Source organism: Chrysochloris asiatica, unplaced genomic scaffold (genome assembly GCF_000296735.1).
Source record: "Chrysochloris asiatica unplaced genomic scaffold, ChrAsi1.0 scaffold00069, whole genome shotgun sequence".
NCBI classification, from domain to species: domain Eukaryota; kingdom Metazoa; phylum Chordata; class Mammalia; order Afrosoricida; family Chrysochloridae; genus Chrysochloris; species Chrysochloris asiatica.
In genome coordinates this window covers 635,739-646,223 of record NW_006408587.1, presented here as the reverse complement: position 1 = coordinate 646,223, position 10,485 = coordinate 635,739, and the positions used below count along the sequence as shown (strand labels likewise).

General features: G+C 41.3%; 1 protein-coding gene across 1 annotated transcript in view; it reads left to right on the top strand.

Moving 5' to 3' along the window:
• The window catches only part of HSDL2 (hydroxysteroid dehydrogenase like 2), an 80,858-nt gene that overhangs the window by 67,698 nt on the left and 2,675 nt on the right, over window positions 1–10,485 (top strand). Inside the window, exons 9-10 of the mRNA XM_006864727.1 lie at window positions 1,575–1,724; window positions 5,310–5,438. Coding sequence (XP_006864789.1) covers window positions 1,575–1,724; window positions 5,310–5,438 — 279 coding nt within the window. The remainder of the gene's footprint in view (window positions 1–1,574; window positions 1,725–5,309; window positions 5,439–10,485) is intronic.

The window sequence follows — 10,485 nt, the reverse complement described above, 5'->3', positions numbered from 1 at the left end:
TTGACATCTGACCTCCTTCTTCATCCAATGGGAAGAACCAATTGAATTAAATGATACTGTGGTTGTACTGTTAGGTACTGTTGAGATGATTCTGACTCATACCATGCCCAGCAGTGCTCCGTCCTGCACCATCATCACAGTTGTTATGTTTGAGCCCGTTGTTGCTGATAGCATATCAGTCCATCTCGTTAGGGGTCTTCCTCTTTTTTGCTGACCCTTCACTTTTCCAAGCATGATGTCCTTATCCAGGCATTGGTTCCTCCTGAGATTTTGTTGGGAAACAAAAAAGTATGAGCTATTGAGAGATTAAAAAACAACAACAACTGAGTTTATGTAGCTCAAAACCCTTCTGAGCATTTTTTTTTTCTAATTTAGAGGTAAAGTTATTAGGAAGTTAACATGGGGCCATTAATACAACCTCAAGTTTAGGTTCTCTGGTAGTGTAGTGGTTATGAATTGGGCTGCTATCCTCAGGGTCAGCAGTTCAAAACTACCAGCTGTTCTGTGGGAGAAAGAGGAGGCTTTCTGCTCCTGTAAAGATTTACAGCCTTGGAAACACTGTACAGGGAGGGTTGTATGAGTCAGAACCGACTCCCCGGCACATAACAACAACAACAGTTACACAGTTGATATTTTGATCTTCATCTTTTTTACTTGAGTGACTTGTTTCTCAGTTGGTTTTAGAACTCAGAGGGGAGGTCTACACACAGGAGTGATTGATGATCGTCCTGAAAACTCCTGTCGGTTTTAGATTTATTACAAACCGTGCACAGGGTAGCACTTTTTGTTGCCTTTTAACCCAGTTTAAGAGTCAACCTTTTACTTGGAGAGTATAAATAGTTTTCATTTATAATCAAAACTGGTATTTTTACTGCTATTTCACCGTCTTGATCAGCCCTTGCTTTCCGCAAAGAATAAGCAGGTTCATTGTCATGATGGAAAAAAAATTCCTTGGTGTAACTTTTCTGGCCTTTTTTCTCACCAGTGCAGTTTCAATTTTTTTTTTTAATTTCTAACTAATAAGCCCCCGCGATTGCCCTGTGTCCGTAGAAAACACCTGTGAAGCTTACTTGGGAATCCCAAAAATCAGTTTCCAAAACCTTCGGAGCTGACCTCTTGCCTTTAATTGAACTGGCCTGACAGATCCCCTCAGAAGCCAGTTTGATTGAACCTTTTTTTTTGGAGAGCCACCCTTTTTTGTTGTTAAGTGCCATCGAGTTGGTTCCGGCCCTGTGTAGGGTTTCCTAGAAGCAGTTGGTGAGCTTGAACTGCTGACCTTGTAGTTCAAATTGACTTTACAGTCCAGCTCATTAACCCACAGTGCCACAGCAGGACTGAGAGAACTTGTCTGAGGCATATTTAGACATGTTTCATTTGAGTAAACTTATGCATGTCTGAACTGGACCCTTAGTAGCAATCCTTTTTGATTTGCCCTCATATGCTTCAGATGTCACATAATGTACTTAAAGCCATTGTGGTCAAACTCAAGTCTAATTCATAGCAGATTTGTTCTGCTAATTAAGTCCATGTGTGGCCTCACACAAATAAGACATCTGCTTGAATGATATTTACAGGTGCTGTGTCAGCATTCACAGAAGGCAAGCAGGAGCCGCAATCCAAACCACGCTCTGGACCTGTGGAAGAAACATTTAGAATTGTCAAGGAGTCTCTCAGTGATGACATTGTTAAAGCCACTCAGGCAGTGTTTCTGTTTGAACTCTCAGGTAAGGAATACGTCTGCTAATGTGGGGCTTCTGTGACACAAAATGAGGTAGGTCATACTTACGGAAGAAAAACAATCTCTAATAGTAATCACCTGGATGGTTGGTAATAACCAGGAAACATACCCTAGAAGCTAGACATTCAAGAATAGAAAATGACTATTTGTATTTTTAAATTAAGATCAGTGCATATAGCTATATATGTAAGTAAAATTTTATTACATATATGCTCAGTGTGAAGTAACTCCTTGGCAGATGTAATTGAGAGAAAATCTAGAAGGATATTTAAATCACAACGTAGTGAATTGCAGTCATTTATCTTCAACAGTGGGTACCTTTTACCCTTGAGATTACTCAGTTCAGTCTGAATGTCCTCAGCTTTTTGAAACCTCCCAGTATTTTCCTTCTCAATATTAAGATGAACATGTTAATGATAGTTTTGAGAATTAACTACTGAGGTTAATCCCATTATATGCAAATTTATGACATACCAGGCTGGTCATTCTTCCACCCCTTTGCTTTATTTTAGATCCATCAGTGCCTTCTGTTTTTGCTTCTCTTTCTTTGCTGCATATTACCCATGGTCTCTTGCTTTAATCCTTCTCTTGCTTATTCCCTAAACTCCTTGAATCCTTGTGCTGTATCATTTCCTATCAAGACCCTAGTCTTGATCAGTCAGACTATCTGGCTGCCCCACAGTTGCATCCAGGCTGGGAAACCCTCCTGGGGGGTGGGATGGTGGTGGTCGTGGTAGTGGAATTCACTGTACCACTAGGTTCATCTGTACCAGCAGATATTCATCATTGCTCCTTTCAGTTAGGCTGTAAGCAGCATTTCAGAATTTTTTGTTTTGTGGTCAGCTTACTGCCCCATTTTGTGCAATGACTATTTTAAACCTCATTGTTCCTAAGTCTTAGTTTTCTCCCGTCACCATTTCTCTGTGGGTGTCAGCAGATCATTTCACTGACTCTTAACAGGGATACTCGAAGCCTTCATTCAGAAATTGCTTCAGCTTCCTGTCATCACATATCAAATGAACCTTTATAGGCACCATCCTCTCCACTTCTCCCAATGGATTGGAGCTGAGCTCTAGAGCAGAGCACCTCTAGCTTTGATGTTTATACTGATTACCTGGGATCTTGCTAAAATGCAGATTCTGATTTAGTAAGTCCGCTGTGGGGACTAACGTTTTGCATATCTATCAGGTGATGCTTTGTTGTTTTTAGTGAAGTGCTGTTGAGTGGGTTCTGACCCATAGCCACCCTGTTGTATAGGGTTTCCAAGGTGTGGCTGCTGAGTTTGAACCTCCGACCTTACCTTGTTAACCCACAGCCCCACAGCGTCACACCAGGACTTCTCAGGTGATGCTAGTAGTGTTCATAATCCCATTTTGAATAGAGTTCTAGATCTCATCTCCACTCACCTTCTCAGAGATTTTGTTTTATTAATGATGCCCTCCCTCTCTTTCACCTATTCCATCCTATAGTGTCCTTTCCAACAGTATTTTTTTTTAACATTTTTACTTTTAAAATAAAACATAAAAAAATCTCCCTTTCAGAGCTAAACTCACTTTTTTCTTCAACTCACTCTCCTCAACATACATTGCTCTCCATTTCAGCATATTTTTATCCGTTTCTCTCAAGATTTTCAGTGACTTCCATGTTACCTATGGGTATTGTCATTTCTATCTTGTGAGCACTTTGCAGTATTTGATGCTGTTGATCACCCTTTTCTTCAGGAAATGCTCCCTTTCTTTGGCTTTTTAAAATAGTTGCTCCTCTTGCTTTCCTCCTCTATGATCATGCCTTGTCAGCAGGGCATTGAACTGGTTTAATCTGGTTTGATACCCTATCCCACCCACCCCCTTTCCCACTGATAATTTGCATCTCCACCCAAGATAGATGGTATCAGAATCTACATTAACAAAATCTCCAAATCAATAAGGTTCTTTACATAAGAATCACCTGGGGATCTTTTTTAAATGGTAGATTCTTTATAACTGGGGTGTTGTTTTTGTTAAGTGCCATCGAGTTTTGCATATCTATCAGGTGATGCTTTGTTGTTTTTAGTTAAGTGCTGTTGAGTGGGTTCTGACCCACAGCCACCCTGTACAGGGTTTCCGAGGCTGTAAATCTTTACAGGAGCAGAAAGCCTCATCTTTCTCCCGTGAAGTGGCTGGTAGTTTCAAACTGCTGACCTTAAGGTTCACAGCCCGATTCGTAACCACTACGCTACCAGAGCTCCTTTATAACTGGGGTAGAACTGCAAATTCTCAGTGAGGGTGTAACCAGTTTTAAGCCCTGCTTGTCTCCTTTGTTAGATATTTGTTCACTTTCTTAAATGTTGATTTCTTCAGATTGTTCTTGTTAAGTTGGTTCAAACTCTTAGCAACACTGTGTAGGGTTTCCGAGGTGCGTTTGAACTACTGACCTCTGGTTCAGAGTCCAGTGCTGATCCTACAGCGCCACACCAGGAGTCTCTAGGAAACACCAACCCCTCACATACCTTCAGTGACTGTATTACTTCTATATCTGTATTTCTCACCTAGTCAGACTTCACTTGACAGCCACTTCACTTGGCTGTTCTAAAGATGCTTCAATCTAAAATTGTCCCAAACTGATCTCACCTGCTAAATCTGCTCTTTGTATTTGCTTGTTGTTAAGTGCCGTCGAGTCGTTTCCGACCCACAGCGACCCTGTACAGGGTTTCAAGCTGTAAATCTTTACGGGAGGAGAACGCCTCATCTTTCTCCCGTGGAACAGCTGGTAGTTTCGAACTGCTGGCCTTAAGGTTCGCAGCCCGATTCGTAACCACTACGCTACCAGAGCTATATATACACACTTACAAATCATGCAACCTCCCCCAGCTTCCCTTTCCTTAACTGGTTACCTAGTCTTGTGATTCTGCTTTGAAATTGTCTCTCATCTATGTCTACTTTTCTCCATCCCTGCTGCCAGGATCCTGATTCAGGCCTGCATCCTCAAGCTCCTGGACTATTTCCAGCACCGTTTCAGGCCGCTTCTGTATCTTGATCCCTTTCCAGTATATTCTCTATATTGTAAACACATGGCTTGCTGTGCTTTGGTCCCTGACTAGTTCACCAGCTCACCTGATGGCACTATGCACAGTTAGTTTTTTACATTCCTGTCCTCCTATACTGTCTTCAGTTCTTCAAACATACTGCCCTCTTGATTCTGACTTTTTTTTTTTTTAGTATCTCATTACTATTGCTCGAAATATTTTCCCACTTCCCTGTTCATAGAGCTAATTCTTAATTTTGAAATCTCAGCTTCAGTGGAGTTTTTCTGATTCTTTATGAATATGCTCCCATATCCTTCTCCCACTACTACTTCTTTTGTCAGCAGGACCTTGTTTGTTTTGTTTATTGCAACATCTTCAGAGCTTAGTATAGTGCCTGCCGCATGATAAGTACTTAAGACATATTTGCTGGATTTAATTGATAGAAACTAGAGGATTTTAACCTGGCAAACAGCATTATGTAAGATGATTCTAATTTTCGTAGTTATTACATTTAAGGAGAACAGGACTTGTGTGACATTTATTTCTACATGTTTTCCTTCTGTGTAGGTGAAGATGGTGGAACATGGTTCCTTGATCTTAAGAACAAAGGTGGAAATGTTGGCTCTGGAGAGCCTGCTGATCAGGCAGATGTGGTGATGAGTATGTCTGCTGGAGACTTTGTAAAAATGTTTTCTGGTGAGTTTCAATTTTATTAGTGTACTTATTTAAGGAAAATGTATTGCTGACCTTTTGCCTTTACCCTTTTCCAAATAATCAAGGCTCATATATGTTTGTAGCAGTGGAATCTTGTTGTTAAGTGCCATTGAGTTGGTTCCAACCCATTGCGACCCAATATAGGGTTTCTGAGGAGCAGCTGGTAAGCTTGAACTTGTGAGCTTGAACTGCTGACCTTCCATTTCAAGTGGGTTTGCAGTCTGGCACATTAACCCGTAGTGCCACACCAGGATTCCTTAGCAGCCATTAATGTTGAAGAGCATGCAGTCTTGGGAAGGCTGTTCTTACTGTTGCATCAACTCATCCAACAAACAGGGAATAGATGTCAGATTTTCCTTTTTGCATTACAGAGAAGCCAATGACATCATGTTGGGAGTAGAGAATTTAAAAGGAATTGTAGGAAGGCTTTCCATAACTAACTTAACTAAGATCATATTTCCAATAAGACATGCATCATCAGAGGCGCTGAACTCAGCTCAGCTAGCTCACTTACTGAGATTAAGTTGGCCTCAATCTAGTCAGCTGCTGTAAGAATCTTTTGCATGCTTCTCTATTCTGCCCATGGACTTCTAGTTATGCTAGAAAACATTTTAAGGGTATTTCTCTTATTTAAGGAGCTCTAGTCCTGGTGACCAGAGTCTTGGTGAGGTGCTGTGGGTGATAGAATCCCTCATTCACGTGCAGAATAAAATGGCTGTTTCCGCGCTTTCTCTCTTCCTACAGGAACTTTCTCTCTTCCTATTGGAACTTCTCTCTCCCTACTAGCATGTCATCCCTAGTCAACTTATCACCTACCTCCACTAATTTCAACCCCTCCTCTTCGACCAGTGTAAAAATCCTTCCCCTGGCAATACCTCTCTCTTTCCTTCCGACCTCCAGTAAAGCTTTACATGTGGGTGTTTGTGTTCCGGCTCATTCCATCTCACAGTGGGTTAATGCGCTGGACTGCAAGGTCGATTTGAACCATAAGGTTGGCAGTTCAAGTTTACCAGCCATTCCTTGGAAACCCTACAGGGTTGCTATGAGTTGGAACCAACTTAGCAACAACCACAGTCCTGGTGTAGAGTCCTGGTGTGGTGCCGTGGGTCAATGTGCCAGACTGTAACATCAGTTTGAACTGCAAATTCGGCGGTTCAAGCTCACCAGTCGTTCCGCAGAAACCCTATACAAAGTTGCTATTGGTCAGAACTAACTTGACAGCACGTGACAACAACAAAGTCCTGGTGTGGCACTGTAGGATAAACACTAGACCACAAGGTCCGTTTGAACCACAAGGTCGGCAGTTCAAACTCAACCAGCCACTCCTCAGAAACCCTATACACAATCACTATGTGTCAGAACCTACTCAACGGTGCTCAACTACCATAACCAGTCCTGGTGTGGCACTGTAGGATCAGCATTGGACTAGTAACCACAAAGTGATTCAAATCCCCCAGCTGCTCCTTGTAAACCCTGTAAGTCAGAACTGACTTTGTTGTTGCTGTTTCTAACTGCCATCGAGTCATGTCTGACTCATAATGACGCTGTATAGGGTTTCTGAGGAGTGGCTGGTAAGTTTGAACTGCTGACTTTGTGGTTCTAACTGATCTTGTGCTCCAGTGCTTATCATACAATACCATTTCAGGACTCCATTAACCACAGGGTTAACAGTTCAAATCCACCAGCCACTCAGATACCCTATATAGGTTCACTATGAGTCAGAACTGACTTAATGGCACTGAACAACAGTACAACAGCAGTGGCGCAGTAGTAAAGGCTTTCTGCTGCAAAGCAAAAGGATGGTAGTTTGAACCACTAATCGTCCTGTGAGAGACAGATGTGGCCATCTGCTTCAGTAAAGATCTACAGAGTGATGTTTGGATTTAAGCCTAGAAGGTAGAACCCTTCTGCCTAGGTAGTTGCCTAGAGACTGCAAAACTGACCAGGAGACTGTCTGAGAGACATTAGAGTATCCAAAGACAAACATACACCCGGGGATAGCAGTACTACATACAGTGGTGTCCGCTGGACAGTTAAGATTCCTCACCAGGGGCATGTGCTAGGGTCTTTTTAAATAACAGGATAAACAAGTCTCACATGTGAGGATAGTTCAGTGTGGTCCACAGAGTACAGAAAGGCAAGGAAACCACAGGTGCTGGGCTGCCTGTCCCTTACTAGCATCTGCATAAGAGTTTGGGTATACATATGAGGAGAGGGCAGCCTGCCTCTTACTAGCATATGCATAAGAGTTTGGGTATACATAGGAGGAGAGGGCTGCCTGCCCATTATTAGTATATGCATAAGAGTTTGGGTATACATAGGAGGAGAGGGCAGCCTGCCCCTTCCAGGCATTTGCATAAGAGTTTCTTAGAGTATGTGTAGCAGGAGCAGCAGGAAGGAATAGGAGATATGTGGTTGTTAAGAGACATTGAATCAAGTATCAATGCTATCCCGTCTGTGTTCTGGGTAGGTAAGGATGGATAATTTAGACGTTGGCTACCTAGAATGAGGGGGTGATAAAGGCACGAAGTGACTGGCTTACAAGGTTTCAAGAGGGAGTTTAATTTAAGAATGTGGGGGGGAATATACAGTCCCCACTGAATAGTTTTCATCTTGTCTAAATGGGTCTGGTAAAAAGAGATGGGGATAAGATTCTTATGATTCAATAGTGAGTAATTGTTATCATAACTAATTGCAGCTGTCACAATTGTAAAGGTAGACATTTTGAACAGAAATGGGAGAGTAGTTAATCGTACAATCCAGAAACAGAGGACTCTAGAACCATCAAGGCAGAAGAGCACAAGCGGAATGCGGGATCTTATCCAGAGAAGCAGCAACACTAGAGATGGAGACAGAGTTGGGGATATGGAGATAGGAAGCAGCTGAGGACTCTAGATTTCATGGAAAGAGAGGGACTGAGAACTGGCAGCCAGGAGGCAGATTTGCAGAATGTGCCCCTTTGGTGGTTTAAATTATATGCCTGAGTATTTAAAAAAAAAAAAAAAAAAGCTAAAATGAACAGAGAAAAATTACTGAAATTACTGTTAATTGATGGTACATGGAGGGGATTATAATCATTGTAATGAAACAGTATGATTTGTTGAATGTGAAACTGATGATCTGCCTGTAAACTTTCACTCAATTCACAATAAAAACTTTTTTTAAATAGACATCGAGCCGGTTCTGACTCATAGTGATCCTGTATAGGGTTTTTGAGGAGTGGCTGGTGGGTTTGAACTGCCAACCTGTGGTTAGCAGTCCAGTGCTTATCCTAGTGCACCACATTGTATGGAAATTATACGTTAAGCAATCCTCACAACAGTCCTTTGAGATAAAACATTTCCCCCATTTTGCAGAAATGAGGACTCTGTTGGATTAAACAATAAACCCAAGGTCACATAGTGATTGAATAGATGTTAAATCGTATTTGTCAGTGAGTGGGAACAGGTGCATACTGTAGTGGAAGAAAAGGAGCCCTAGTAGCATGATGACTTAAATTTTGGGCTGCTGTAAGTTTGGCAGTTCAAACCCACCATCTACTGTAAGGGAAATGATGAGGCTGTCTGCTCCTGTGAAGATTTACTGTTTTGTAAACCTTATAGCGTAGGTCTGGTCTGGTGTGTAGGGTCACGGTGAGCTGGAATCAACTTGATGGCAATGGATTAGTTCAGGGAAAAGCCTGAGTCTTTCCAAAGAGTTATTTACAAGCTTCACGTGTAGCAAGTGACTATGATTGTGATGAAGATGCTTCCAGTAGGGGGTTAGTTCAGTTGTTTCAGAGTAAGGGCAAATGTACATAGCAAGGGGCAACTAAGAGTTCTCCTTAAGAACCTGGGGACTTACTGTAATTTTTTTTTTAACATAAGTATTTTTAGGAGGTTTAATTTTTTAGCAGAGGTTTAGATTGGGAGCAAGTATGTCTGTTGCCGCTTTGTGTGTCCTTTAATTCTTACCCTTTATCCTGTCGTTTCCTTTGAGTGGGCTTAACGGTTTAGGTCCTGCCTCTTACTAGAATTACAACTATATATAGGGCCTACTTTGTACAGTGCACATCTTATAAACATAAAAACGTAATTAGTTGATCAAATAAGCACGATTTCTGCTTTGGGCCAGTAGAGGCCACTGCATGAAAAAGTTGTTCTTGCAGTCATTTCCTACTCATGTTGTAGTTACTACAAGTGCCTTCAAGTCAGTTCCAACTCATAGCGACCTTGTATAGGGTTTCCAAGGAGCAACTGATGAGCTTGAACTGCTGACCTTGTGGTTCAAACCAACCTTGCAGTCCAGCAAATTAACACACAGTGCCACACCAGGACTCCTTTCTACTTATAGTGACCCTGTATGGGGTTTCTGACTGATATGTTTGACTTACCTTGTGGTTAGCAGTCCAGTGTTGTGTCACACCAGGATTCCAGAATATTCCCATAACCCCCTCAAATTTCTTTATGTCTCTCTGTGATCAGTCCCCATTGTCAGGCCTACATCAGTCAACCACTTACCTACTTTCTGTCTCTACAGATTTGCCTTTTCTGAACATTTCAAATAAATCGAATCAAATAGTAGGTAGTCTTAAGTATCTAGCTACTTTTACTTAAGGTTTTGAAATCATTCATGCTGTATGTAGCATATGTCAGTAATTCACTTCCTTTTTCTTGTTAAATAGTATTCCATTGTATGGACATACCACATACTGTTTATCCACTCACTGGATTGTTTCAAGGTTCGGTTATTATGAACCGTGTTCTGTGAAGATTCTCAAGCATGTTTTAGTTTAGATACATATTTTTATTTCTCTTCAGTAGGTTCCTTGGAGTGGAATTACTGAGTCATTTGACATTTTGATATTTAACTTTAAAAAAACAAACAACTTTTTATTTATTGTGATTTGGGTGAAAGTTTACAAAGCATACTAGTTTTCCATTTGTTATAAAATTATAAATTGTATTCTGTGACATTGATTACGATGCTCACAATGTAATAGCACTCTTCCCACTTCCTTCCTATTTCCTGCTTCTACTGGTCCTTCTCT